This window comes from Ipomoea nil, unplaced genomic scaffold (assembly GCF_001879475.1).
Source record: "Ipomoea nil cultivar Tokyo-kokei standard unplaced genomic scaffold, Asagao_1.1 scaffold3087, whole genome shotgun sequence".
Classification (NCBI taxonomy): domain Eukaryota; kingdom Viridiplantae; phylum Streptophyta; class Magnoliopsida; order Solanales; family Convolvulaceae; genus Ipomoea; species Ipomoea nil.
Genome location: NW_017619515.1, coordinates 3,801,113 through 3,829,096, shown reverse-complemented (window position 1 = coordinate 3,829,096; position 27,984 = coordinate 3,801,113). Strand labels below are relative to the sequence as shown.

The 27,984-nt window shown below is 36.4% G+C and overlaps 5 protein-coding genes and 1 long non-coding RNA gene across 11 annotated transcripts; 3 read left to right on the top strand and 3 right to left on the bottom strand.

Annotated features, from left to right (window-relative positions):
* The first annotated feature begins 61 nt into the window (after positions 1-61).
* LOC109166377 (SWI/SNF complex subunit SWI3B) lies at positions 62-2,859 on the top strand. The gene is made up of 6 exons (XM_019315352.1): positions 62-347; positions 415-827; positions 978-1,331; positions 1,824-1,962; positions 2,339-2,436; positions 2,535-2,859. Exons 1-6 carry the CDS (start codon positions 164-166, stop codon positions 2,715-2,717), a joined length of 1,371 nt encoding a protein of 456 aa, XP_019170897.1. The 5' UTR covers positions 62-163; the 3' UTR covers positions 2,718-2,859.
* On the bottom strand, positions 2,664-6,270 carry LOC109166378 (psbP domain-containing protein 3, chloroplastic). Of its 6 annotated transcripts, XM_019315356.1 has the most exons (12): positions 6,046-6,270; positions 5,882-5,948; positions 5,675-5,772; positions 5,511-5,579; positions 5,117-5,197; positions 4,943-5,025; positions 4,717-4,792; positions 4,242-4,360; positions 4,033-4,077; positions 3,353-3,493; positions 3,117-3,156; positions 2,664-2,731 (listed from the first exon to the last, which is right to left on the bottom strand). In XM_019315356.1, the coding sequence occupies exons 1-10, from the start codon at positions 6,143-6,145 to the stop codon at positions 3,467-3,469; spliced, it is 765 nt and encodes a 254-aa protein (XP_019170901.1). In that variant the 5' UTR covers positions 6,146-6,270; the 3' UTR covers positions 2,664-2,731; positions 3,117-3,156; positions 3,353-3,466. The 6 variants fall into 6 exon arrangements, with proteins under 6 accessions (XP_019170901.1, XP_019170902.1, XP_019170903.1 ...); XM_019315357.1 differs by lacking the exon at positions 2,664-2,731 and having other exon boundaries at positions 2,951-3,156; positions 3,344-3,493; XM_019315358.1 differs by lacking the exon at positions 2,664-2,731 and having other exon boundaries at positions 2,951-3,156; positions 5,511-5,573.
* A 548-nt stretch (positions 6,271-6,818) lies between these two features.
* Positions 6,819-10,211, bottom strand: LOC109166063 (short-chain dehydrogenase/reductase family 42E member 1). Its single transcript, XM_019314952.1, has 5 exons — positions 9,892-10,211; positions 9,210-9,552; positions 8,245-8,516; positions 7,853-8,049; positions 6,819-7,452 (listed from the first exon to the last, which is right to left on the bottom strand). Exons 1-5 carry the CDS (start codon positions 10,079-10,081, stop codon positions 7,018-7,020), a joined length of 1,437 nt encoding a protein of 478 aa, XP_019170497.1. The 5' UTR covers positions 10,082-10,211; the 3' UTR covers positions 6,819-7,017.
* A 690-nt stretch (positions 10,212-10,901) lies between these two features.
* Positions 10,902-12,859, bottom strand: LOC109166078. Its single transcript, XR_002051610.1, has 3 exons — positions 12,744-12,859; positions 11,362-11,524; positions 10,902-11,272 (listed from the first exon to the last, which is right to left on the bottom strand). It is a non-coding gene; the product is annotated as an uncharacterized LOC109166078 (long non-coding RNA).
* A 3,318-nt stretch (positions 12,860-16,177) lies between these two features.
* Positions 16,178-19,869, top strand: LOC109166398 (probable flavin-containing monooxygenase 1). Its single transcript, XM_019315384.1, has 5 exons — positions 16,178-16,861; positions 16,947-17,184; positions 18,558-18,733; positions 18,813-19,174; positions 19,382-19,869. The coding sequence occupies exons 1-5, from the start codon at positions 16,382-16,384 to the stop codon at positions 19,737-19,739; spliced, it is 1,614 nt and encodes a 537-aa protein (XP_019170929.1). The 5' UTR covers positions 16,178-16,381; the 3' UTR covers positions 19,740-19,869.
* Positions 19,870-21,456: 1,587 nt separating this feature from the next.
* LOC109166170 lies at positions 21,457-27,640 on the top strand. Its single transcript, XM_019315067.1, has 10 exons — positions 21,457-21,721; positions 21,926-25,026; positions 25,120-25,313; positions 25,421-25,492; positions 25,600-25,752; positions 25,840-26,003; positions 26,509-26,656; positions 27,053-27,175; positions 27,255-27,342; positions 27,426-27,640. Exons 2-10 carry the CDS (start codon positions 22,080-22,082, stop codon positions 27,638-27,640), a joined length of 4,104 nt encoding a protein of 1,367 aa, XP_019170612.1. The 5' UTR covers positions 21,457-21,721; positions 21,926-22,079.
* Positions 27,641-27,984: the final 344 nt, after the last annotated feature.

Here is a 27,984-nt window from a genome sequence, read left to right as displayed (position 1 = left end):
AGTTCTGAGTGAATTTTTGGAATCGAAGTAATATTTTTAATAATATTAACCCTTGTAAATTAAGACCAATTAAAAGTTTTCGGACCAAATTTGAAGTGTACTCGCCGAATCTTAAAGCCGCTGCCTGCCACCTCGCCTCAGCATAACATTGTCTCCGGCAAGAATGGCCACCGGCGACACCAAACCCTCCTCCGACACCACATCTCAACCACCGGCACCCCAGCTAGAATCCTCCCCAAATCAAACCACCCCCGTACCCAGCCGCTCCATCACCACCGCCTCTACCCCCGCCACCATCACTTCTCGCCTCCCGGAAACTGACGTCATCAACGTACCCAGCTATTCCAGTATGTTCCCTTATCTAATTTTTATTTATTTATATTTTTCTCTCTGAAACCACTTCCCTTTTTGCAGGGTGGTTTTCATGGAACCACATTCACCAGGGAGAGGTCCGGTTCCTTCCAGAATTCTTTGATGGAAAATTCCCTTCGAAAAACCCTAGGGTTTACAAATATTATAGGAATACCATAATTCGTACGTTTAGAGAAAACCCCACCAGAAAAATCAACTTTACTGAGGTCCGGAAGACCATAGTTGGAGACGTAGGTTCGATTCGAAGGGTTTTCGATTTTCTAGAGACCTGGGGTTTGATTAACTACTCTTCCTCAGCCTCCAAGACTCAGCTCAAATGGGAAGACAAAGATACTAAGGCCTCTTTGCAGAGTAGCGACACTAATGCAGGTTCTGTGGATGTTCCAGTGCCCAGGAAGAGATTGTGCAGTGGCTGCAAGTCCGTTTGCAGCATTGCCTGTTTTGCTTGTGATAAGGTAATTAATTTTTCTCAACCCTTCTTCAGTTATAGCTTCGGATTGCTAAACAAAACTAAGATTCTTATGTTTAATTTGGGGTTTCAATTAACTCCTTATTGCATTGTACCTTATTTCATACAATGTAATTCTGTTTTATGATGGATGCAGTATGATATGATTCTTTGTGCAAGATGCTATGTACGGGGTAATTATAGGGTGGGTCTAAATTCTTCAGATTTTAGAAGAGTTGAGCTCAATGAAGAGGTGAAGACAGATTGGACTGAGAAAGAGACCTTGCTCCTCCTAGAAGCTGTCATGCATTTCGGTGATGACTGGAAGAAGGTAGCAGGGCATGTTGGTGGTAGAAGTGAGAAAGAGTGTGTGTCTCGCTTTATAAAGCTTCCTTTTGCCCAGCAGCTTGCTGGACCTCCGGAGTCTACTGAAGTGGATAGTGAACAACTTCCTGCCAAAAGGATGCGACTAACACCTCTTGCTGATGCAAGCAACCCTATCATGGCACAGGTAAGGTTGTTCATATTGGCAATTAACAGTTGTTCCTAGATAATTCAACCAACTGTCATCTGCTGGTATATATCATATGAAGTATGAGTTTAATGTTCAATGCTTTTGATTTTTGATGAAATGCCAACCTGGGAAGTTTGGAATTATTTGAGCATTGATTGTAATTAAAGTTATATCACCATGGATGCATAAGATTGTGCTTCTATTCAATATTACTGCATAAGAAGACCACTCGGCTATAATTCTTACTGTGTGAACACGTGAACTCAATTAATTATAATTTCAATGAAGGGAGTGTATTATTTGCACGGCTAAAGATGGAACTACTGTGTCTGATTAATGTTGAATGCCATGCCTAGATAAGATCGGTATAGACTTGTTCTATCAACTGAAAAGAACTGAACTAAGGCTCATATTTCTTTTAAGCTGCCAATATTTGGCATGGGTTAATATATGATAATGCCTAATTGTTTGTTCTGAAAATTTGCACAGGCTGCTTTCATTTCTGCTTTAGCAGGAAATGAGGTTGCAGAAGTAGCAGCTCGTGCTGCTCTAAAATCTTTATCTGAATTCGGTATTGGAAAATTTAAAGGACATCTCAAATCTATTTCTGCTAGTGGAGACAAGCAGGGTAAGTTTTTTTTTTTTTTTTTTTTTTTTTTTTTTTTCCCCGATATTAATGAATCATTTTTGCACTTGTGATCCTCTAGAAAAACTGCAAACAATAGGATGCTTGAGTGGAATGTAACGTTTTGATAATCAGAAGTCTTTATGGAATTATTAAAGTTTAGTAGATATTCCCTGGGGCCTGGCCTTTTGTTGTGGCTAATAACTATCCAAGGGGCAAGGGCTGGCTGCTAAACCAAGCTAGGAATTGGTGTTGAAATTTTGAATAGGAGAAAAACTGGAAATTGAATTGCATATATTTTGTTAGAAATACAATTTTAGGCTGAGGGAGTTTTCTCCTCTTTTAGATTTGTAATTGCCGTTTCTAACTGTGAATGCAGAATCTCATGCAGTTGAAGGGGCTTTTGCTGAAGCACAATCACAACTTGATAGTGAAGAAGAGAAGGTAGAGAGTGCAATCTCTGAAGTTGCTGTTCAGGTACAATATTCTTCTTACACTGTCTAATAAGAGAGAATCAATATAATGTATGTATTGTTTCACATAACATCATGTACGTACATAAAATAATGGTGCAGATACAAGAGATTGAAGAAAAGATTAGTGAGTTTGATGAGATCGAATCACAAACAGAAAAGGAGTGGCAACAACTGCAGCAACTGCAGAATCTGGTGTTTGCAGATCAGCTTAACCTGATACTGAGTAAAGCTGCTACAGAAAAAGGCGGAGCAAATTTGGGAAGCAATATCAAGACGGAATAATGAATCATGTTTTCCTGCATTTAGCATTAGTTAGCTTTTAGGTGCTTGCCAAGCAGTGCCTATAATTAGCATTAGCATTCAACTAGTTTGTTTATATGAGATTTATTATACTACATCATTCCTACAATTTCTATCTGCTAAACCCCTTCTTATATTATTATATTTTACTCCATTATAGAACAATGCTAGATGACCCTACAAAAATCATTTATCTTTTGCCACTACATGATGTCACCAAAATTTCCCTTACTGAAACTGAAACCAACAGAAATTTGAAAATTGTGCTGTGCTGCAAAATCCAAAGTATCATTCTACAGTACAATTTAAAGGCATTTCTTCTTGAGAAAGAATTGGAAAGAAAATGAGCCTAAATACAAAATAATACTATACTCAGCATACAGGCAGCAGATGAGAGATGTGTGCCATTTAAACATCCAACCTGCAAAATTGACATTTAAACAGTAGATTTATTGACAAAAGGAAAATACTTCCATCCATTTTGGTTTCGTTATTTATTGACAACAACTACTTACTAATTTTGTTAGTGTCTACTTGCTGATAACAATCTATTCCTATTCATTCGTTCATTATACAGCACAACAAACAATAGTTAATAAATTCCCGACCATACATACCATTCATTCATTCTAGCTAGAACAAGTGTGTCCGCAGTAGCTAGCTTTGACCCATTATTGACAAGCACGCACCAAAATGTCAAACCAGAAGGAAGACACGCCCACCATTGCCAATTACATGAACCTGAAAGACGCAACAGCCTGCACACCACACCACACCAGAATCCAACAAAGATAACCATCAAAAAACACCCCGCCCTTTCACTACTCTACTAGTATTATTATGAGTTAATGCCACATGGGGTCCTCCGAGTATAGTGGTTTTGCCACGTTTAGTCCTAAACTTTCAAATTGACCATTTGTGGTCCTTCGACTTTCCAATTTAACCATTCGTGGTCCAAGTTAACCACCCATGGTCCTTCAACTTTCAAAATTTAATCACTCGTGGTCCTCTTGAAAGGACTATAGTTGGTTAAATTTTGAAAGTTGGAGAACCATGAGTGGTTAACTTGGACCACGAATGGTTAAATTTGAAAGTCGAAGGACCACAAATGGTCAATTTGAAAGTTTAGGACTAAACGTGGCAAAACCACTATACTCGGAGGACCTCAGATGGTAATAACTCTATTATTATATATATATATAAATCATAACTGTCACTGGATCTACCTATAATCTAGTCTGTTTTATCATAAACATTTCATGATTCCAAGAAGATCCAAGAAACAAAACAAATTTACCTTCTCAACTTCGGCACCATATTTCTCTGCCTCCTCCTCTACAAACTGCATGATACAGAAAGTTGTGTAAGTTATTCATTTGCAGTATACCTAAACCCTCCTCTACAACATTAAAAGAAGAGAACAATGTATATATGTTGTAATGGATTGGATGGTCTGGTCTGGTCTCTTGAGAAAGTTATTCATTTGCAGCAGCTTTAAACTCTCACCTGTCCAGTAATAGTATACAACCGGTTGTAATAACCGTTGTTTGCTATTCCCAGCACTGTGAATAGGCGCCTGAGACTTTGTCCAGGATTTTGGAGTGTGTAATCAATGTAGTACAACCCTGATGAGAGGCTATACGTATTAAACAACATTCTTAATCTCAACGATATATCATAAAGCTTGCTTATATAATTCCCCACTCAGACCACAATACTATTAGCAAATCAACAATGCAGAAACCAGCAATTTAATTGCCCCAAGCATCTATATCTCGTATTTTCTTTCTCATTTTAGGAAATTATATATACAGTCTGGTGAAATTATGAGCTTTATAGTATCTTTAAAATCTTATTAGTGACTTTGAACTTTATTCCTCAAAAATTGGAAATAATTTCAGATAAGTCTATAATGATTAATTATTATTATAGTAGAATCTACCTATACTTATATGGAATCAACAAAAACAACGTATATTACCATTAGCAGATTTGCTATTTATGAGTTTTGCTGCTACTCCTGGAGGCCGTTTCCAGCTTCGGTCCAATCCACTAACCTGTTTTTATGATCACTGAGCTATTATAAAAAATAAAAATAAAAAAACCATGGATAACATTTGGTAGGGTAGATTGGAAGGAGAAGGATTTAGGACTTGAGATTAGCCAATGCAGAAGAAGAAGAAGAAGAAGAAGAAGAAAAATTTCACCAGATTCTCTGCAAATTCATCAACTTTTCCAAAAGATTCCAATCTGGTGAAGTCAGCACCAAGGCTTGTGATCACTATACTGACTGATGCAACCAACATGTAAGAAAAGTCGCAAAATTAGAGATAGAACAACAACTTCATCCATCATTATTCATTAATATCTATCTTAAATACCATTTGAGTTTGAAGCTTCTTGAGGATAGAAGGCAATCAGTGACCTCACTCCATCACCTTCTCCAGTTCCCACCTCCCAATCTGCAAGACACAATGCCTTTTCTATGATCTTTACAGTGAAGTGTATATATTAATATTACGTATAGGAAGTTTTTAAAACACAACCTAGCTAAAAGGAAGCAATGAATAGTTCCATTGAATTTGAATTTTCAAAATGCAAGTCAGTGATTCCAAAAGCTGAAGGAAATCGATGGTTAAAGTCAAAGAAACTCAATTATCAAGTCCTCTTAACTTCCTTCTTTCCCTAATAGAGATACTCCTTTAATTTCTACTATTTTAACAATAATCCCCAAACATTAATTATGAAGAAAGGAGGTGAAAAGAAAGGGCATACCGGCTGGAATGGATATCTTAAACTTGTTCACATCATCAGAATAAACACGAGGAGACTCCTTCACTGCAACTGGAGAAAATACCACTCGTAGTAGGTCATCATATTTCATCAATATAATATAATATAGTTTCGTTTTGAGAAAAATAGGTATACAGTAAGAGTACCATTATCTGCAAATGCAACTGAAGGAAATGCGGAAAGGGAAAATGCAACAAGGCCAGCTTGAAGCAAAAGCTCTCTCCTTTTGCTCAAAGATTGCTTTCTATCCATAATCACAACCGAACAAGAATGAATTGACAACAAACAAACAAACAAACGAGTACTGTGGATGCATCAAGTAGGAAGATAACAATTAACGGATATTAAAATACCTGGTATTTCCTTCAGACCCGGGGTTGTTGCAGCAGGAAATATAGGAATTTACAGTGTTCTTGAGGCCTGACAAAGTGAATGCGAGAGAGTTACATTACATACATACATACATACGGTCGGCGGGAAGAAATAGAAATAGGAAAGATAAAGAAAAGGTTGAGACTTTTGGTGTGGAGACGGGTGGCAGAGCGAGAGACGGCAGTGGCAAGGAAGGATCCACACTGTGAATGCAGCAGAGACGATGAAAGAGAAGAAGTAGCCATTTCCCTTTTTCTTTTCTTTTCTCTTCTCTAAGCTAAAATTTGTTAACCACTGCTCCATTTTATTCAATGAATTCCACCTCATTTTCAAAGAACAAAATACAAGTGGATCAGATTTAGGAAAGTCCACATTTTTTTTACGCAACATTTCTTTATATTCTGTATTATATTTTACGAGAGTTTCTATCATAGTGTTTTTTTTTTTTTTTTAATACTATCAATCCTGTTACATATAGTATCTTTTCAAATATACATTCTCAACCTACCAAAGCCAAACGAGTCAATACTACCTCCATTTAAGCTTGAAGCCCAAGGCTCGAGGCCAGAGACCATCGGCCATGGAGGAGACAAAGAGACCTTGGTCTCCATGACCAAGAAGAAAAAAGCTCCACGAAGCCATCCGACGGCCGGTTTGTTTTAGTATTTTTTTTAATTAATTATTTTATTTAAAATTATTTTAAAATATTATTTTTAAGATTGGAAGCCGCCACATCAATATATTTTCAGGTAAACAAGTTATTTTAGGTGATTTTGTGTTGTTTAGGGACTCAATTACATTATTTTTTTAGTTCGATGACCTAGTTGTATTTTGATGTGTAGTTGAGTGACCTATTTGACCCTTATTCCTTGTATCATAATTAGTAGGCTGGGGGGCTTGGAGCTCAACTTATTACTAAAAAAAAGACCTTAATTTTGTAATCCTGACGAATGTTAGAATTTCCCTTTCAAGTGTTACAAAGAATATACCTCTATAATAATAGTGGTCTCACGTCTCAGGCAGAAGAGACTGATAAAATCCCTTTTTTAAGTGTTACAGCAAAAGAGCATTTCACATGCTTCATTGAATGAAGCTAAAGCCCAAAGCCTAAAGGAACTCACTCTTTGGCTCTCTTCATCAAGAAACGCAAAGAAAATATCCCCAAAACAAGGGTCTGCCAGAACCAACCGCGGGCATTTGCAGCATCCACTTTCTTTGCAAGAAGCCATGCATATATAGCCTCGCCAACGTGTGCTGCAACCGATACAACAAACAACAACCTTAATCCCCACATGGAGCGAAAGAAGAGAAGGCCAATCGCTCTAACAAGGGGAATGGGTCCAAAGTCCGGCAGGAAAGCAGCACCAAACAGAGCAAGCATTCCAACAACAACAAGCACCCATGTAAGTATCTTAGGCCCATCTAGGCCTCTTCGTTTCTGCTCTTGCCAATATGAGATAGTTGCAGCCATTCCCTCTTTAGGGCTCACCATTGGGACATAGCCAAGCTCCTCTTTAGCTTTTAAATACGAAAAGTAATGAGTCACACCTACCTGGCACAACCAGAAAAACTCATTAAACTCACCAAGTCGCAACATACTCCATACTAATTATAGAATTCTATGCAATCCATACTGTTCTCTGCCGTCCAAACATTCACATTATCAATTGTAAGATCATTTTTAAGTTGGAAATTTGTGTTGAGCACAAATACAGTTGTCAAATGTGGATCACACTATAATGAGTACAAATATAGATTAGATTATTTTTCATACACATGATCTTATACAACCACATTATTACTTTCAAAGTCAAATATCTGCAGGGTTGATTCTCAGATAGCTTTAAGCATGTCAGACACACAGTAGATACCCAGCAAGAAGATTAAAGAAAAAAAAAAAAGAAAAAAAAGCGGGGAGGTGGGGGGGAGGAGGTGGTGGATCAAACACAAACCTTGTAAACTTCAGCAGGAAGTATGAAGGGTTGAGGAAGCCACCTCCGACTTAGCCAAGGATACATGATAGAGTATAAAGCCCAAAAGAAGTTTCCTAGTAGCAGAGCTTGAGGGACAGCTAGTGATATGGTTGGTAGTTCATAATCCAGGCTTTTGAGTAAAGGGCGAAGAAACTCAAAACTGTTGATGGGAGACCCTGCAAATAATAAATAAAGAAAAGAGTAAGATAACGCAAGTAAGAATTGCTTGAATTTAGTGTGTGTTGACGAGCATTTTGTAGATTGGATGTTTCAAACAAGTCTCTTTAGTAAAAGCAATAAAAAATGGAAACAATCGACCTGATATTTAAGAGTGTATACAAAGTATATATAATATGCCAAGGATCAGTTACCATCTGATATGAAGTAAGCTTGACCGGCAGCAACTGGTGGCCCTTCTTGGCCAGGGATGTCATCCAGAAGTCCAATACTAGCCAATAGAAGGGCCAATACAAGATTATCCACATAAACCCAATCGGTTTTCACATTTGTTGAACCTATCTTAAAAGGGATCAGGCCTAATTTTGCAAACTTGATGATCCTTGGGAAGTGCCTTTCTTCACCAGGTCCATAGATAGCAGCGGGACGAATGGCACAGGTATACAGGGATTTCCTAGTCTCTTTACTGTAATAATGAAGAATAAAAATTAATTCTGAGCAAAGCATTGCCAAGATTCAAAAATTCTTTTTAGACTTTTTTACGTAAAGAACAGTTCACAGGGGAGTGTTAAGTTCTAGGCAAAAAATATTATAGGCCAAAAAACTAAACTTTCTTGATGATAGAAACAGAAAATATTACCAAAAAATGAGTGAGAGTACAGAGCAAGACTCATCTACAAAAAGAAACATATAGCTAGAGAGCAGAAAAATATGAAACTTCACACTGAATAATATGTAAATTTAAAGATTGCCATATTTCATTAAGTCACATAGTTCATGAAGGGTTTAGTTTTTGTCTCTAATCTAGTTACTTAATTTGGAAATATGGACCAAGACAGTCTTTAATTTACAGAGGTGGAAATTTTTCCTCTACAGGATATTATGCTTCTGCATTTAACTATATACACAAGAAAAATAGTATGCATTTGTATCAAATCATTTTAAAGAGGCGTTCATCTACAGGCATACTGAGAGCTTAGTGCAGTCAATTTTGAGTTACAAAATCTTGGACGTCAGAGAAGGAAATAGAGAACAGTTTAGCAAAATAAGTAGACATGAATATTATTTTGCCAAATTTCTACATTCAAGAATGCAGTATATGACATTTATTGGAAAAACAAATAACTCGGTGTTGGTGTTCTAGTGTCAAATTACTTACTCGAAGCAACGGCCATTGTTCTTCAGAACTAATTGTTCAGCAATTGCTTTACTGCGGCCATATGGATCAACATGATCATCCAAGGGAAAATAAGGTAGTCTTTCGTTGCCATTAACAATCTCCTTTCCACCAAAAATGACATTATATGTACTCACATAGACAAGCCTGTTGATATGATGTTCAACACAAGCATCGAGAATTTGACAAGTTCCATTGATATTAACCTCATCTACACGACCATACTGGAGCATTTCTTTTCCAGACATACCATATGAAGCAAGATGGAAAACGCAATCAGCCCCACGTAATGCCCTCTCAACACTTTGTTTGCTTGTAACATCTCCTAAAAATGTAAATGAAACTTGGAGAAATGAGATACATCAATCAATGGGCGTCAGCTGGATCATTTTCTGCCCCTATTCTTAGTCATATCAATAAAATTATTTATTTATTTAAGCTAAATAGCTCTTACTAAGTCAACTCCATAATCTGTTACCAAGTAAAAGCAGTTTTTGCAGGAAAAACTGGAAAGAGTAGCAGAAGAAAGAAATGGCCATCTCAGGAAAAGAAAATCTGATTCAGTTTTGAGTATCTATACTGCAGTTTACATGCTTTCACTAAATTAATGTGAATAGCAACAAAGAGGGGAGGGGTGAAATGTGAGGAGGAGAAGCATGATCACCTTGGATGCAATGAACCCCTTTTTGGCGAAGCTGATCTGACCAGGGGGATTGGGTTCGAAGATCAAAGGCCTTGACAAGACGAGCACCTCTTCTAACCAGCTCCAGGCAGAGGGCGGCGCCGACGAAGCCCAGCCCACCCGTCACCACGAAGCTTTTGTTCTCTATCCCCTCGTTCTCGCTAATATGCATTCTCTCTCTCTCTCTATCTATCTCTTGCTGAGTCGCTGTGTTTCTGCAAATCGCTTTACAGAAGACGGACGGTCTTGCAGAGGCAAGCTTTTCAATTCGATGGAAGACGGAAGACCAACTCTCACTTGCTTGACTCTTCACTTACTTTTTTTTTTTTTTTTTTTTTTTTTTAATTCTTAACTATTAAATACAGAGTAATTTTTAAATTATTATTGGTTATGATCAATTCAGTCAAATAAATTGCGACATCTCCGGTGCATAATTGCATAGCACATAAATAATAAAATTTGGAAAAACTACTGCGCTTATTTATTTATTTATTTTATTTTGTTTATAAATAAAGCATTTTTTTGGGGTGTTTACTAGGAAGAAGATAAATCAATCTTAGCAAGATATTCCATAATATTGTTAAATCGATTTGGTTTAGGATATGTTTGAAAAGTATGGAAAATGAGTTATTTTTTAGAAAATATTTTCTTTTTCAATGTTTAATTTGCATTACAGAAAACAGTCTTGATGTGTTTAGTTCATTTTCTGAAAAATGAACATAATTATTTTTAATTTTAAGTATTTAAAATATACAATAATTGTGGTGGGTAGTGGGGGTGGGGGGTGGTGGCAACGGGTGATTGGCTACTTCACTATAAATGAAAAATGACTTCTTTTTTAAGTCATTTTTCAAAAAATCCCATCTATTTTTCATTAACCACACCTCTATTTTTCATTGACTTCTATTTTCTCCCTCTAGCCAAACACTGAAAACCGGAGTTTCCAAACGCACCCTTAATTTAAAACAAAATTATAAATTATTCATAAGTTGACAGAACAACAAATAAAAATTAATCAATTGATCAAGCTCAAACCAACTTATTAGAGTTCCAAATATTTAGTTTAACAGTGCTTACACTTATAATTGAACTCAACATTTGAACACAACAGAAATCACATTAACAAATGAGCATGAACACAATGCATCCAAAAGCAAATGTATCAAGCTGGAATCACAAAACCCACATTCAGTCATATGTCTACAACTTATAAGCAAGGAACAGTATATTATTCCAAATAAGAAACAATGTCTTCATCATTTCTTTCTAGGAAAAGAGTTCCACAGTTGATGAGATCATTTTAATCCCACATCCTTCATTCCTTCTTTCCGATACCATTAGACATGTTGTAGATCCCTCGTCCCTGAAACACCATTTTGCAGAGTTATCTATTAAAAAATGATTCTTCTAAGCATGAGTTTGATGAAATACAACAACTAGGTTGGAACTCACAATCATGTAAAGTGAAGAAACTGCCAATGCGAGTGGAATGGCGACTGAGGTAACCTTATCAAAAGGACCCTTCAGATAAGTGTGTTTGTGAATGCTCTGGTAATACCTTTGCTTCTCAATAAGCTTCTCTCTGGGCCTGAAGGGGGTTTCTGACTCTGACATCCTACAAAAATTACATTTAATGCATTCTGCACTTTGAGCCTCACCTTACTTACCAGCTAGCAAAATTTGACCACAAATATGTACTATGTGCACATCCACGAATGTACAAAAAACTACAGGTAAATTTAATGTGAGCAAATAGCAAAAAAAAAAAAAAAAAAAAAAATTCCATTAAAAATTTTATGGACTGCTGATATATTAATAGTGAGGGAAAGGCAATATCTGCAAGTATTTTTCTTCCATGTAGAGAAGCTAATATTCAAGTACAAACCAGTTATATAAGGGACATAACACCCAACAGGCCGACAGGGTGTAAACCAATTACAGTTCAATGGCTCTACATTTCCAGAAAGAAATTCCAGGATTCTTAAGAATAAACCAAAGTTTCCAACAGATATTTGTTAAAATACAAATTTTCTCTACCTAACATGTCGCACTTAATTGCTGATGCCCTTATTATCAAATATATACAGTAAAAGTACGATGAAGATTAAACGTAAGTCTATTATTAGACATCCTTCAAATTAAAAGTAAATACTTCCCCAAAGAGTACTGATCTGAGAATCAGGTGCAATGATGGGAAGACCAAACAAGTGAGTACAGTTTTTAACTATATTAGCACATAGCTCATTGCTTAATCCAAAATCAAAGGAGAAGGAGAATTCTACCTTTCAGACTTGAAACAAAGGAAAATAAAAAATAAAAAAAAAATCTGGCTGCTTTTCTATAATGTACAAGCATGGAAGTGAAATATGTAGACAAATGCATCAAATTATAATTCATAAACTTTATCTGACCCCATACCATTGAGACACTGTCCTCTATACTTTCAGATTCTTGGAGGACTTGTAAACAATACAAAGTGCACTACAATTATATAGTTAATCTGTAAACTAAACTCATTAAAGACTTGTAGTTTCAATTAATGATACAGAGTTGAAACAAGCTGAAAAGTCTCAAGTGTCTAACACTGAACCAATTGAGCCTCCTACACAGCATAAGCTGATTACTTCACAAATACGTGAAAACAGGGAATCAATTCAGAGCAAAACATACAGAAAACTCTAATAGGAGAGATAATCAACTAAAAATCTAAAATTCACAAAAAGCTAATTGTAAACCCTATTAAGGCAATTCGATCAAACCACATACAACAAGATTCAATCACGCATGTAACATGTTGATTGAAAAACGATGGATATAATAAACCTGATGCTTACATTTACACAGAGGAGAGGAGAAGAGAGACGGTGGGGTAGTAACAGAGTAGACTCGATCAACGGGAAGAGATCGGAATCGGATCAGTCAGGGCCTCAAATGCAAATTGACGACTGCTATCCCCGAACAAATATTCTATGGACTTCAAGCCTGTTTTGGCCTTTTGGGCTTTAGCTTTACAATCACATCATGATTTGTTAGGTTGGCCCAAATCGCTATTGCATTTTTTTAATGGGTTACTCTATATCTCTGCCCATGTCCATGGGCAAATTATTGTATGGACCATGGTCCACACAATGTTATGTGGACCATAATAAAATGTATATTTTTAATATACTAAATGTACATTATTTTTGTACTGAATGTACATTATACAATATAATGTACACTCAGAACAAAAATAATGTACATTCTTTGAATATAATGTACATTATTTTTGTACTGAATGTACATTATTTTTGTACTAAATGTACATTATTTTACTGTAGACAATATGGTCCACACAACTTGTGTGGACCATGGTCCATACAATAATGATTGATGTCCATGTGGGGGCAAATTATGTTGTGCATCCGTATGCACCATGCATGGTGCATACGGATGCAAAAACGACGTCGTTTTAATAAAACGCGCGTCTCCCCTTAAAAAAAAAATCAGGTTCGATTTTCAGCAACAAAATATGAACTAAAATATCATAATCGATGAACTATATTTTCATAATCGATGAACTATAATTCCATAATTGATGAACTATAATTCCATAATCTAATCTATGAACTAAAAATTCCAGAATGAATGAACTAAAATTCCATAATCTATAAACTAAAATTTCAGAATCGATGAACTATAATTCCATAATCAATGAACTATAATTCCATAATCTATGAACTAAAATTCCATAATGAATGAACAATATAATGTTGTTGCTGGGAATCGAACCTGAAAATTTTTTAAAGGGGAGACGCGCGTTTTTTAATAAAACGATGTCGTTTTGGCATCCGTATGCACCATGCATGGTGCATACGGATGCACAGCATAACGATTGCCATGTGAGAGGGTGTAAATCGGATTGTTATATGGTGGATCCAGGTCCACCTCGTAGGTTCAAAACGACGTTCTTTTACTTCAAAATGACGTTGTCTGAATTTAAAAAAAAAAAAAAATTGTTTTTTTATTTCCGTTAATTTGTCATTTGTCTTCAGAATTCGTTCCTCTATATTCATAAATTTTGAATTTTATATTTATAATTTTAAAACTCTATATTCACAATTTTAGAATTCTATTACAATTTTAGATCTCAATATTCACAATTGCAAAACTCTATATTCACAATTTTTTAACTTTATATTCACAATTTTAGATCTCAATATACAAAATTACAAAACTCAATATTCATAATTTCATAACTTTATATTCACAATTTTTGAACTAACTCTATATTCACAATTTTATAACTATATTTTCACACCCGCAAACTGCGTCGTTTTGGACTTATATCCACCTTGCAAAGTGGACCCGAATTCACGGCATAATTTGTCGTGTAAATCCTCAAATTATTGTGTGGACCATGAATATAAAATACATTTTTAATAATTAAAAATACAATATTTTTATACTGAATGTACATTATTTAATAGTATATAGAATAATGTATTTTTAGTACTCAAATAATGTATTTTATGTACACAAATAACTACTTTTAGTATATTAAAAATGTACTTTTATTTATGGTCCACAGAGTTGTATGAATCATGGTCCATGTAATAATGTTTGATATAAATCACTGTAATTCAGTGGCTCAGTAGACAGAGCCAAATACTGGCGCGCACAAGGTTCACTTTGGGCATAATTCTTTCACTGTCGTTGTTAAATTTTGAATCTTGATATTTTCTCTCAAATACTTATGTGAGCTTAATCGTACATGTTTCTCTTGGTAGTTTGAATCTATTTGTTGGGTTTAAGTTCATTAAACTATTACTTTAAATCCATATTCCCTTGTTTCCTCATTAAGATATGGTTGTACACTTGTTTTGAAATGTTTTACGGTGTTTGTTAGTGTTTTGGAACCATTGGTTTAAAGTTTTGAATTCGCTTCTGTATTTTTTTGACTTTTCTGTATTTAGAATTTAGGGTGTTACATCACACTTATTTAAACTCAAATTTAATATTGCATTTTAGATGAGCACTTGTTTTGAATCTCAAGAATCTCTCTCTTTAATTGTTTTCATAAACCTGCTACTTTACTCTTTAAATTAGTTTTATAAATAATCAACCATCCATGATTTTCGTTATGATTAACTTCACACGAATAAATTAGTAACTAGTGTTTGAAAAACTAATAATCAACCATCCATGATTTTCGTTATGATTAACTTCACACGAATAAATTAGTAACTAGTGTTTGAATGTCTTGATACGTCCCGCTTCCCTGATGATCGATAACTCGATACTTCGAGTAATTATTTATTTGTCAAAATATACTGCAACCAAATATTATCTATTGAACTAATGAATTCAGCCCTTCTGTCCATGTCTAATTGAACTCTAATAACAACATTCAACTGACAACTATATTATTATGTGCAGTTTGGCGTTGACATAACAGTCAGTTGTTAATTAATAATAATATTACAATTTTCACACACACAAAAATTTATTATTAAATGAAAAAATATGCTACGATTTTAAACAATAGCATGAAAAACACCAATGAGTTGATTTATTTTGGTGGTTTAGGGTGCAGTTGCAGCTAACTAGTAATTGGGGGCTCAAATCATATTGGTGTTCTTTGGTAAAATAATTAGTTTATTAACTAATTTTGACTTATTTGACCACTATTAGCTGTTTGATTTGGTTAAACAATTAATATAAATATTTGATTAATTAATTTTTCTTTTTTTTTTTTGTAACAAATCTTTGCTTTAAAATGCTACACTTCAAAAAGTTACTCAAAGTAACTTTTCCAATTAGTTTTTCGTATGTAATCAGTTAACAATTAACAATCAATTTACCAAACACTTTTCTACAAACATCTTATACCGACATTCATCGACATAAGCAGACAACCTGATGAAATAGGTGGTAACCTACTATTAGGTGAAATTACATACATTTGGAATAGTTTAATTACACTTTTTTTTGTTCAATATCTAATTGTATTTTCAAGTTACGTTCGGTGATCAATTTAGACTTTATTCTAAGTTTTAATTTTTGTTTTTTCTTAATGATTGGTGACCCGCCCTCGGCCTTTTGGATAGATCAGATAGTACCTCCATCACACGAAACCTGATATACCGATATAGTATGAGAGGAGTCACGGGTCCGTGCGCACAAAATATCTCTATCGTCTCTCAATTGAGTAACATAATAAATATCCCACGTTTTCGATTTTAATAATTGATGTACAAATTAGAGATGAAAGTTATTATACATTATGCCAAAAGCTATACTTACTGAACTTGTCCTTCCAATCATTTACGCTCCTCTGCCCAACATAAACACCTGCTAGACTTGTCGTTTATTGCCTCTGCCCAATAGAATTGTTCAAAGCTAGCTACAGCCTACAGGCATATATAAGAAATTAAAGGAGCTCTTTTGCATCAATCATATCATATCATCATCAGTGCAGTAGAGAATAGAGATGGATACGGAGAGACGAATAGCGATCATCGGTGCGGGAGTAGCCGGGCTGGCGGCCTGCAGACACGCATTAGCAAGGGGTCTGAATCCAGTGGTTTTTGAAGGTGAAGGAAGGATAGGGGGATTATGGGCTCAAACAATCGAGTCTACCAAGCTTCAGACACCCAGATGGTATTATGAATTCCCGGATTTCCCTTGGCCATCCTCTGTCCAAGAAACCTATCCTCACAACACAAAGGTACTCAACTACATTGAATCCTATGCTCAACATTTTGGGTTGTTGCCGTACATTAAGTTGAGGTCCAAAGTCATTTCCTTGGACTATGTCGGAGTTTCTGAGGAAGAGATGCAGTCTTGGGAGCTGTGGGGCGGCACCGGTCTAGCATTCGGTTCAAAAGGGAAATGGAACCTTTTAGTAGAACACACAGTAGCTGATCCTCATCATCCTTCATCCACTGATTCCACTCACACAAACATAAAGGTATATATATTTTATATGCATGGTTATCTCGCTAATTGATTAAGGATTAAGGATTAAGGTTTATGTTTTTTTTTTTCTTCTGCAGGAGTATGTGGCGGAGTTTGTTGTTATTTGTACGGGGAAATTCAGCGGTCTGGGCAACATCCCAGAGTTCCCTCCGGGGAAAGGGCCGGAGGTTTTTGAAGGGAAAGTGATTCATTCCGTGGAGTATGGTGCAATGGACAATGAAAGTGCTGCACAATTGATCAAAGGGAAAAAGGTTGCAGTGGTGGGCTCCCAGAAATCTGCAGTGGACATAGCAGCTGAATGTGCCAATGCAAATGGTATGACTTAATAAAGAAGAGTAAAAGACATTTTTGATCCTAGACTTATAGTGGCTTGGACAATTTTAGTCCTTTATAAAAAAATTTGCCATTTTATGGACAGAGTTATTGTGGCGTGGACATTTTTGGTCTTCCGTCTATATTTCTGTTAGATAACCGTATGAGAGAGGGGCATTTACGTCAATTTAGGCTATCTCCTTCTATCTATTATATGATTCTCCTTCTATATATTCAATTAGTAACCTGTTTGGCGGCTTCGATTCTCCGGCAATTTCTTTGTACAACTGCAACTTGGACTCTCCGACTCCTTCGAATTATGACCGAGAAGAAAAAAAACACACATAGATATAATAGATAGAAGGAGATAGTCTAAATTGACGTAATTACCCCTCTCACAGACGGTTATCTAACAGAAATATAGACGGAGGACCAAAAATGTCCTCGCGTCAATAACTCTGTCCATAAAATGGCAAATTTTTTTATAAAGGACTAAAATTGTCCAAGCCACTATAAATTTAGGACCAAAAATGTCTTTTACTCAATACAGAATTTAATAATCCACTATACTGTTTTTTTTTGGATTTAGTCTTAAATGGTTTCTTGTGCTTCATTGATTATTTTACTCAATTGAGTCACATGAAAATAATTTGGTAATTTCACCTCTATTGATATTCAATTTAGTTCTCGATTATAGTAATTTGACTCAAGTTAGTCTTAGATTATAGTGGTTTTACTCAATTTAGTTCGTCATCAACTATAGTGATTTTTCTCGATTTAGTCGTTGATTCTAATAGTCAATGACTCAATTGGGTAAAACATCAAAGTCGATGACCTAATTATGCACAAAAAAGTCGTTTAGGACTAAATTGAGAAAAACGAGTTAATACCCAATTTAGCCTCAACTATAGTAATTTTTCTCAATTTAGTCGTACATACATGACTTTTGTGTTTAATTAGGTCCTCAACTTTGATGTTTTTACCCAATTGAGTCACCTGTTAAGATAGTTTAGTAATTTTGTCTCTATTAATATTTAATTTAGTCATCGATTATAGTAGTTTTACCCAAATTAATCTTCGACTATAGTGATTTTACCTAATTTAGTCATCGACTATAATAATTTTTCTTGATTTAGTCATTTGTTCTAACAATCGAGAACCTAATTAAGCACAACAAGTAATTAAGGGCTAAAACAAGAAAAACCACTATAGTCGAATACTAAATTAAGTATAAATTTTGAAAAAAAATCACTATAGTTGATGACTATAATTAATACCGTACCTGGATCATACCATAATGCTTTTTAAATAATATATATGCATGTAATGATGCAGGGTTATAATATATATAATTTAGTTTTTGGTTAATTAATTAGGTCCAAAAAAGGCATGCACCTTGATTCAGAGGACAGTTAACTGGATACTTCCTGGTGCCTACATCATGGGAGTTAGTCTCTTTGCCTTGTTTGGAAATCGGTTTACAGAGCTGTTAGTCCACAAGCCTGGAGAAAGCTTCATACAAAGCATCTTGGCCACCCTGCTTACACCACTGGTAAATTAACATATCTCATCTTATCATCTATACATACATATATAGTCATATATTAATGCATGTTTTTGGTGATGAGCAGCTATGGGGGCTTAACAAATTTGTGGAGATGTATCTTAGATGGACATATCCCTTAAACAAGTACAAAATGATACCAAAACACAGCTTGCTGGAGCAAGCATATGCTTGTAAGCTCTTCTGGCTTCCTGATAATTTTTATGAAAAAGTAGAAGAAGGGAGCCTCATTCTTAAGCAATCCAACAACCTCAGTTTCTGCAAACAAGGCCTACTTCTTGATTCAGATCAATCTGAGCCTATAAAGGCTGACCTTGTCATTCTTGCCACCGGATATAAAAGCCAAGAAAAGCTCAGAAATCTTTTCACCTCTAAAACCTTTCAGAACTACATCATCAGCCCCACTTCCTCACTACTTGCTCTATACAGGTACTATATGTTAAGACTTATGTCTATTATTTGTTATTGTGGTTTAGGTGTAACTAGTTTAATTTCCTGCTTTCATGTTCTGTAATCTATTTATTATTTGCTTTTACGGTACTATTGTTCATACTCTCACATTATATACGTACTATTAGTTGAGACAGAACATACACATCTTATAATTATGGATTCGTCGATCATATGATATTGTAGGCAAATGATTCCTCCGCGGATTCCTGGGATAGCAATAATAGGGCATTCAGAGAGTTTTGCAAACCTTTATACCTTTGATGTGAGATGCCAATGGCTGGCACATTTTCTTGATGAGAAATTGAAGATGCCAAGCATAAAGGAGATGGAGAAGGATGTTGAGGAGTGGGAAAAATACATGAGAAAATACTCAGGGGAGGTTTACAGAGGGCCATGCATTGGGGGTCTGCATATATGGTATAATGATCAGCTGTGCAGAGATGTTGGGTGCAACCCAAGAAGAAACAAGGGGTGGCTATTGGACTTGGTACACCCCTATGCTCCACCAGACTATGTTGCATTTGCTACTACTCCAAAATAATTTTAGTTTAATTTAATTTAATTTAATTTGTTGGATCTGTAATAAGGGGGATTAATTGCCATGTCATGCCTACAAGCATGCATGTTGTTGTTGACCCTTAAGAATAATTTATTTACTTGTCATTCTAGTATTCGTGGTTGCAGTAGGTCCTAGTCAGACGGTAGAGTAGGATTTAGACAACTTAGGCGACTAACTAAAAAAAACAATCCATGTGGGTGAGTGTATGTCACACACACACACACAACTATATATATATATATATATATATATATATATATATATATATATATATATATATATATATTGGTTCAAATGAGAACCGTGCTTCCCGTGCGGTTGGTGCAGTTTTACAGTTTACACCATTAGGTATGCATAAATACATCACGCAGTGTTAAAAAATCTACCAGAATGAAATGCCGCAAAATGCATAAAACACAATAAAAATGCACCACATATAAATCATAATGGTGTATTTTCGAACATTATGTGGTGCATTTATGCATACATAATAGTGTAAACCACATCGACCACACGGGAAGCTATATATATTCTCACAGGAACCTGACTCTCTCTCTCTCTCTATATATATATATATATATATATATATATATATATATATTTGCAAGACTGAGTCAATTGATTTAACTTAGCTAATTCAGCCGAATTGGATAAATTAACTCATCCGAATTTGGTTGAGTTCGTCACCAATTCAATTGAATCAGTTGAGTTAGGTGCCTAGGTGACCACCTAAACCAAAATTTGCAACAGTGCACGTTTATGGGAAACTTTATATTCTATTTTAACGAGGGGTTGGCAGCATGCATGCATATGCACTGTCTAGTATTAGAGTAGACAAAAGGCACCCAACTAACTAACAAAACGTACTGCATTAAATAATAGAGTTTTCAACTTTTCACACATGTACCTTTTGTTATTATTTTTAAGAAAAATGGTAAAATAGGCTATTGATTGAACTCTATCAAAAGTGTAATTAAATAATTTCATCGAATGATTGCTAATGTTATTGAAGAAGAAAGTGATCGGATGGTTTCCTTATCCACTTTGGAGAAGATCATCGTCTAGTTACTTTATCTGACGAATTGAAGCCGATTTAGCAGTGGTTAGCGATGATAATTGAGAAAATTTTATTAATAACCTAAATCGAACTTATTTGATTAGTTTTGATAGGTTCGAGTGTTTAATTACACTTTTTAAAGTTTATGAGTTTAATTGGGGTTTATTTAATCATTTTTCTTTATTTTTTTAATGTCCGTTTTAAACTTGTGATGAGTTGGTCCAAAGCAATAAAAGCTAATATGAATATATCTATAAGTAAATATTATTCAAATGAATCAGTATTTGTGGTTATATTATACATTAAAATAATTTAGTTAAAATGTTAAATATTCATAAAGTACTACACATGACCTACCAACTTCGACGGTTTCAGTATGAAGATAGTGGGGACAACTACCCCTCCCCAATCTCACATCTTTTATATATATATAAAAATAAGTAAATAATATAAATATGATTTAATTAAAAATAAAGTAACTTAGATAGATGGTTAAGTATGTATGTATATTATAATAGAGGTCAATTTGTATTAATCTTTCGTCTCCACTAAATGAAATTTATGGCTCATGTGCCTACCATCCAATACAAATGTATAATCCTCGACCCTATCCTTTCACTCACAATTTACAAACCAACAGATCTTTCATTCCTAGCTTAGTACTCAATCTATCTATCACCAGAAGAAAGAGGATATCTCATGCACCAAGAAATTCACAATGTCTTAATCCTCTTTCTTTCGAAAGTGACATCTTTTTTCTTTATATAATCTCTCTGCACCAAAATTCTTAGGAAATCTCTAACACCAGAAAATTCACAAAAACCCAAACGGGAAAGAAATAATCTTTTATTTGATCATATAACAGAAACGAGAGAGAGATTGTTTGAAGACTCGCCACCTAAGATTGGTACTTTCTTCTTCTTCTTCATTTTCTCCGGTTTCTCTTTTGTGGCCTGCGAAATGGGTCGTCATAAGCTTGTTATCCTTAATTTTCTGAATAATGCATGGTTGCCTAGGGCATAGAAGCCTCCGCATTTGTTTGTTATGTAAAAGATAGCTAGGGCTATTAGACGTTCCGAACCTCATATTGTTTTGTTACTTTGTTTTTCAGCTGATTGATTATGATGATGGCTAAGTTCACAGGGAAACCCTTGTTGCTCTCTCTCTATTGATAAAAAAAAGTTTTGTTATTGTTAGTGTTATTGTTATATATAATAATAATAATAATAAATAGGTATAAGCGGAGGCAAGAGAATTTATTAGGTATGGCTTTTGATCATAATCCAATGCACAATGATTTGCGGCCATTGAACATTTGTAGGACGATTCCAGAAGACCCGCGCATTTCTTCAGCAAGGCCAATGGAGGGGTTCTTTACTGCAACTCAGCATCGGGATGGCAGTCCCGGGTCCATACCCATGCTTTATATTCCTGGGAATCCTGCAAATGATCCCAGATTTGTGGGGCTAGGATATAACCACGGCCATCCTGGTGTGGCCACGTGGGTCCAACAGGTTGTGCCGGCAGCACCCTCAGGGGTAGTCCCCGGCACTCCTGGATTCAATCCCAATCCCAATTCAAATTTTGGGGCACATTGTGGGAGTGATCATACCAGTGAGGAAGGTGGCGAAGATTCCGCACCCGGTAGGAAAGTGAAGTTTTTGTGTAGTTTTGGTGGCAAAATATTGCCAAGGCCGAGTGATGGGGCGTTGAGATATGTTGGAGGGCAAACTAGGATCCTCAGCATTAGGAGGGATGTGAGTTTTCCTGATTTGGTAAAGAAGGTGACAGATACTTATGGCCAAGATGTGGCAATCAAGTACCAGTTGCCTGATGAGGATCTTGATGCCCTTGTGTCTATTTCTTGTCCTGATGATCTTGATAATATGATGGATGAGTATCAAAAGTTGGCTGAAAGATCATCTGATGGTTCAGCTAAACTCAGGATGTTTCTGTTTCCAGCTTCGGAAATGGATTCCCCTTGTGTGATGCAATTTGGTGATCTACAGGATACTGGGCAGCGTTATGTCGATGCAGTAAATGGAATTACTGATGGCGGCATTGCGAGGTTTGGTAGTACTGCTAGTGCTGTTTCAACCCAGAACTCAGATTTGAGCAGCAGCTGTGAGGTTCTTGATTTCTCATGCCATGCTCATTCAGAGATCACAAGATCACCATCTACTGATGCAATATCACCTACTGCAGTATCAGCATCTGCTATTTCTCCTGACTCTTCTTCTAGAATGGTTTACACAGATACTACTCCTGCAATTTATGCCAACACAACTGCTGCTCCTGTTGGCATTCCGATGGTCATGTCTGGTCCTCCGGGGACTGGATTTGCTGCCCCCGAGCATGCATCCAAGAAATCTGTGCCTGTTACTCTACTACAGCAGCAGCAGCAGCAGCAGCAACAGCAGCAACAGCAGCAGCAACAACAACCAGGCGTGACTTTTCCTCAAAGGGAAGCATTAAGCCATGCAGATTATGTACACTCCACTTCTCAGATGAGCTTTCCTACACAGCTGATGGGCACTATTGGGCCAGTGTTTACGCAGCAGCATATAACTGCTGGTCCTACACCTCCGCAGTTTGTTCCTGCAGTTCACACAACAATGACTTCTCATGTCAGTATGAATCCTAATTTGGTTCCGAGGTTTCAACCCCAACAAACTAGATTAGAACAACATCCTTCAGATAGCCCAGTGGGGCAGCCGTTTGTCCAGTTTAGTCGGGATCAAGGGTGCAACACCTGTCAGCCTCAGCTCCCTGCTACAATGTTTAGTGGTGCATATGGCTGGCATCAGATTCCTCATCCCCAACAGGTAGCAGTTTCTGATGGTTGGGCGGCTCATCCAGTAACAACTGCACCAGAGGTAGCCACTAGATTTGATGATTGTCACATGTGTCAAAAATCATTGCCTCATGCCCATTCGGATGCAGCATCACAAAACAAAAGTGGTAGCCCTGTGAACAGCATATCTGATTCGAGTTCAGGACACAACCTTGAACTGCCTACGGCTGTCACATGTGGACCTATATTGGAGTGCACCAGTGAACAAGGAGCTGCTGTTCCACAAAGATTCATTGGCCATATGGATCGTGAAATTGGACAAACTCTTGCAGAGGGAACTGGGGTCTTAGAGAGTGTTGAGAATCCAGAGCATCCTAAAGTAGCAGTCCCTTTGGGTGTGATGGGATTACCTACTGGTGTTCCTAATCTGTGTGGGCCATTTATGGGTACTGTTGCTCAGTCAAGCTCGGTTAATGCTCCTGAGCAACCTTTTGTTCCAATGCAGTACCCGGTTAAACAGGAGGTGGTGGTTAACAAAGCAGTTCCTGATGACCTCCTTTCTGCTGGGATGCGTTTACCCACTACAGAAAACCTTATCCTTGAATCACCAAATTGCTACACTGGGCACATTCCTATGATGTGTCCTAAAGAAGATAATGTAGAGTCTACAAATGCTTATGAGCACCTGAAGCAAATTGAGGGTAGGATGGAAAACCTTAGGATACAACGGGCTGAAATACTAGCCAACAGTGAGCAGAATAAGTCACTAGCTGATAATTTTAGAAAGAATGGATTCTTGGAAAGTAGAAGTCAACAGGTTGGTGGTAGGGAGGCATCTAATGATTCCCCTTTTAGCAAAAATACTGTTCTTGATACAAATCACCTAAAACCGTATGAAATGCCACATAGTCCCCGAAATGAACCTTTTCACTTTCAAACTATTCGGGCTCAAGAACCATATGAAGCCCCACAGCCTTCTCGTTTAGGGGACTCCAATGTATTTGTGCATTCGAAGCAGGGAGTTTATCATTTGGCCCCTGATGAGATTCCTCTTGGCAGCTGTCCTTTCTCTGGTCTTGAACCCACTCATCCAAAAGAGAGAGTCCCATTCTTCAATGAACATTTGTCAGAGCCCCGAGGTGTTGAGCTTATCTCACCAGATGGAAATACAACATCTGTATCTCCATCTTTTAAGTTTCGAGATGCACAGGAAAGTTCAAATTCACTATTTAGCAATCAGGATCCTTGGAGTACGCAGCATGATGCTCATTTCCCTCCTCAACCCAACAAACTTCAAGTGAGAAAGGAACCAGTGGATGCCAAGGTCCTCAAGGATAATTCTGGTGTGAGTTTTCTAGGAATTTCCCAGCTTCCTGGCAATTTGGACTTTGCAATTGAACACACACTCTCCAACAAAGGCAAGCAGATTTGTGCTTGGCATACACTTTGAGATCTTGCATTCTTATTTTCTTAAACTTTCTACTTGTTTGCTATCTTCTCTTCTATTGAAGGTTCAGCAGAGGAAATTTTCAAGCAGGAAATTCAGGCTGTTGCTGAAGGTTTAGCTACTTCTGTTCTTCATTCATCTATGTCTTCTGACCAAAATTTACCTAGAAGTGGGAGGAGTGAGTCTGCATCCACAGGTGAGAGGAGTGGCGAAGATCAGATTGTTCAAGGAGAAAGGCAATATAGAGAGAAATTTGAGGTCTTTTCTCTGTCCATAGCAGCTGCATACATATGCATGCCTGTTAATTTATTTTGTGTATATTCTTATATTGGTTGTTTAACATATCTGTAATTTATATTATTCAGGAAATAAGAACAAAATTTCCAGTGAGGGAAAATTTCGGCTTTCCAGTTTCAGATGACATTGGGCGCTTACAGGTTTGAGATATTCTGTTTTGCTCTAATAAATGATTGTTGTATTTATGGTCCTTAATAACTTACTAATCCAACTTGTACCATCTGTGCTTCCTTTTCTTCATTGCTAGATTATAAAGAATAGTGACCTTGAAGAGATTCGAGAGTTGGGTTCTGGTACTTTTGGCACTGTGTATCATGGAAAGTGGAGGGGAACTGATGTTGCAATCAAACGAATCAATGCCAGGTGTTTTGCTGGAAAACATTCAGAACAAGAGCGCATGGTTCGTATCTTCAATTTGCAAGTTATGATTTTTTTCCTTCCATTTTGCCTACATAACTAATGACGTTGCTGTTGTGTCTTCAATTAGAGGAGTGACTTCTGGAATGAAGCAATCAAACTTGCAGACTTGCATCATCCAAATGTTGTTGCGTTCTATGGTGTTGTGCTTGATGGACCTGGTGGTTCTGTGGCAACTGTTACAGAGTACATGGTAAATGGTTCTTTGAGGATTGCTCTGCAGAAGAGTGAGAGGTAACAGTGTTTACAATAATGCCTTCTTCATCAGATCCTATTCATGTCATCTGTAGACTCTTTGTGCATCACACCTGCAATTTAAAGAGACAACTTGCATCTGCGATGCTTTTTAGGCACACCTTCACAACTAATTCTGATTCTTTACACAGTTCCTTAAATTTTATACTCATAATTCTCCTTGATTTATATAATATAAACATTTAACTCGTCTGTCCCTAAACCCTTTGGAGTGAAAACAAAATGATAGATGTTTTATTTCTAAAATGATTTGGTTGATGTACTTACTGAGGCAGAAAACAAAAAGTAAAGATACATAGAGCACGTGATTTTAAAGATATTGAGACTCATAAAAAGGAGTTTCCCAAGTCTTGCTCTTTCATTTATACTTTTTTAATTGCATTAAATTTTAATAAAAATTTACTATTTATTCCCTGTCATGGATCACATCTTATACCTTTCTTAAAACCATGATGGAATTTGATGCATTGTTAAATGTGATCAGGAACCTTTTTAAGTGGAAGTGTCTCCTGATATCATTGGATGTAGCCTTTGGAATGGAGTACTTGCATGGGAAGAATATAGTACACTTTGACTTGAAAAGTGATAATTTATTGGTTAATCTCCGTGATCCACACAGACCAATATGCAAGGTCAGTGACTATCTTAATCTTTATGTTCCATATCTGCAGGAAAAAAAATGTATGGGTGTATACTGCACATTATGGTGTAGTTTATCCTTTCTTCTGCCAAAATTTTGAATTAGGTGACTACATTGATAATTCAAAATTTGAAAATTAAAATGACATATAAAAGAAACAAAAAAAGAATTTATTGTAAAATTAGTGAATGTTGACTTGAGCTTTGGGAGGCAAAAAAAAAAGTGAGAATAAATGATACAAAGGGAGTGATGCAGAAAAAGGAAGAATTAAAATTTATAATTAATTATATAAAAGAAGAAGGAAGAAAGAGTTTGTGTATGTTGAAATTTTGGCACTGACTCTTCCCCTCTTTTTTGTTGTTGGATTACATTTTGTTGGTCTGTTTAGGTTGGTGATTTAGGGCTGTCGAAAGTGAAATGCCAGACATTAATCTCAGGGGGTGTGCGAGGAACTCTCCCTTGGATGGCACCAGAGCTTCTTAATGGGAGCAGTAGCCTTGTCTGTGAGAAGGTAATTTGTGATGTTACCCTCTGAAATGATATTTTTAGTTTTGGGGTGAGGCTGAGCACATGAATGGTTTTGGTTTTAGGTTGATGTATTCTCATTTGGAATCGTAATGTGGGAACTTCTAACTGGAGAAGAACCATATGCGGACTTGCACTATGGGGCCATAATTGGTAAGTTAAAGGTTGGGTTTTAGATATGGTAAAAATCGTGATTTTGGGTTTGAGTTGAATTAGTTTTTGGGTGGTGGTGACAGGTGGTATAGTGAGCAACACATTGCGGCCTCCTGTGCCAGAATCATGTGATGCTGATTGGAAATCACTTATGGAGAGATGCTGGGCAGCAGAACCATCAGAAAGGCCAAACTTCACTGAGATTGCAAATGAGCTGCGCTCAATATTATCTAAGCTTCCTGGAAAAGAACAGCTGCCATTCCCCTCAAAACAAACCCAAGTTAGGAGTAAATGTTAATACACAGTTATTGTGTTCTCTTGTTTTCCGCTTGTTCGTTCAGTGTTAGAGAGATACATGGGTGGTTGAGAGATTAACTCCTAGCCTAGCCTAGCCTAGGACTTCTTGAGTTTGAATGTGTGGTTAGCATCCTTCATTTCTCTGTATATATAAATAGCCTAAACTGTACAGCTTTAGTGTATCACAGTATCAGTAAACACACTTAATACTTGGCAATTCACTTAATTGTTTATGCATGGGATAGGCATACAATTTCTTTTTTCACATATATTAAACAAAAATTGGTGGAGTAAGTTTGAATGTTAAAACTTAAAATACATGGTGCCTGGGGTGGATATGGATGA

Coding starts and splice junctions, on each gene's coding strand:
- LOC109166377 (XM_019315352.1), top strand. CDS start 164: ATGGCCACCGGCGACACCAAACCCTCCTCCGACACCACATCTCAACCA. Junction 828..977: donor CCTGTTTTGCTTGTGATAAG/GTAATTAATTTT, acceptor TGATGGATGCAG/TATGATATGATTCTTTGTGC. Junction 2,437..2,534: donor TCTCTGAAGTTGCTGTTCAG/GTACAATATTCT, acceptor ATAATGGTGCAG/ATACAAGAGATTGAAGAAAA.
- LOC109166378 (XM_019315353.1), bottom strand. CDS start 6,145: ATGGCTACTTCTTCTCTTTCATCGTCTCTGCTGCATTCACAGTGTGGA. Junction 5,198..5,510: donor TAAGATATCCATTCCAGCCG/GTATGCCCTTTC, acceptor TGTGTCTTGCAG/ATTGGGAGGTGGGAACTGGA. Junction 4,361..4,716: donor AAATAGCAAATCTGCTAATG/GTAATATACGTT, acceptor GCCTCTCATCAG/GGTTGTACTACATTGATTAC.
- LOC109166063 (XM_019314952.1), bottom strand. CDS start 10,081: ATGCATATTAGCGAGAACGAGGGGATAGAGAACAAAAGCTTCGTGGTG. Junction 9,553..9,891: donor AGGGGTTCATTGCATCCAAG/GTGATCATGCTT, acceptor TTACATTTTTAG/GAGATGTTACAAGCAAACAA. Junction 8,517..9,209: donor AACAATGGCCGTTGCTTCGA/GTAAGTAATTTG, acceptor TCATTATTACAG/TAAAGAGACTAGGAAATCCC.
- LOC109166398 (XM_019315384.1), top strand. CDS start 16,382: ATGGATACGGAGAGACGAATAGCGATCATCGGTGCGGGAGTAGCCGGG. Junction 17,185..18,557: donor TGAATGTGCCAATGCAAATG/GTATGACTTAAT, acceptor TTAATTAATTAG/GTCCAAAAAAGGCATGCACC. Junction 19,175..19,381: donor TCACTACTTGCTCTATACAG/GTACTATATGTT, acceptor ATGATATTGTAG/GCAAATGATTCCTCCGCGGA.
- LOC109166170 (XM_019315067.1), top strand. CDS start 22,080: ATGGCTTTTGATCATAATCCAATGCACAATGATTTGCGGCCATTGAAC. Junction 25,027..25,119: donor ACACACACTCTCCAACAAAG/GCAAGCAGATTT, acceptor CTTCTATTGAAG/GTTCAGCAGAGGAAATTTTC. Junction 25,753..25,839: donor ATTCAGAACAAGAGCGCATG/GTTCGTATCTTC, acceptor GTCTTCAATTAG/AGGAGTGACTTCTGGAATGA.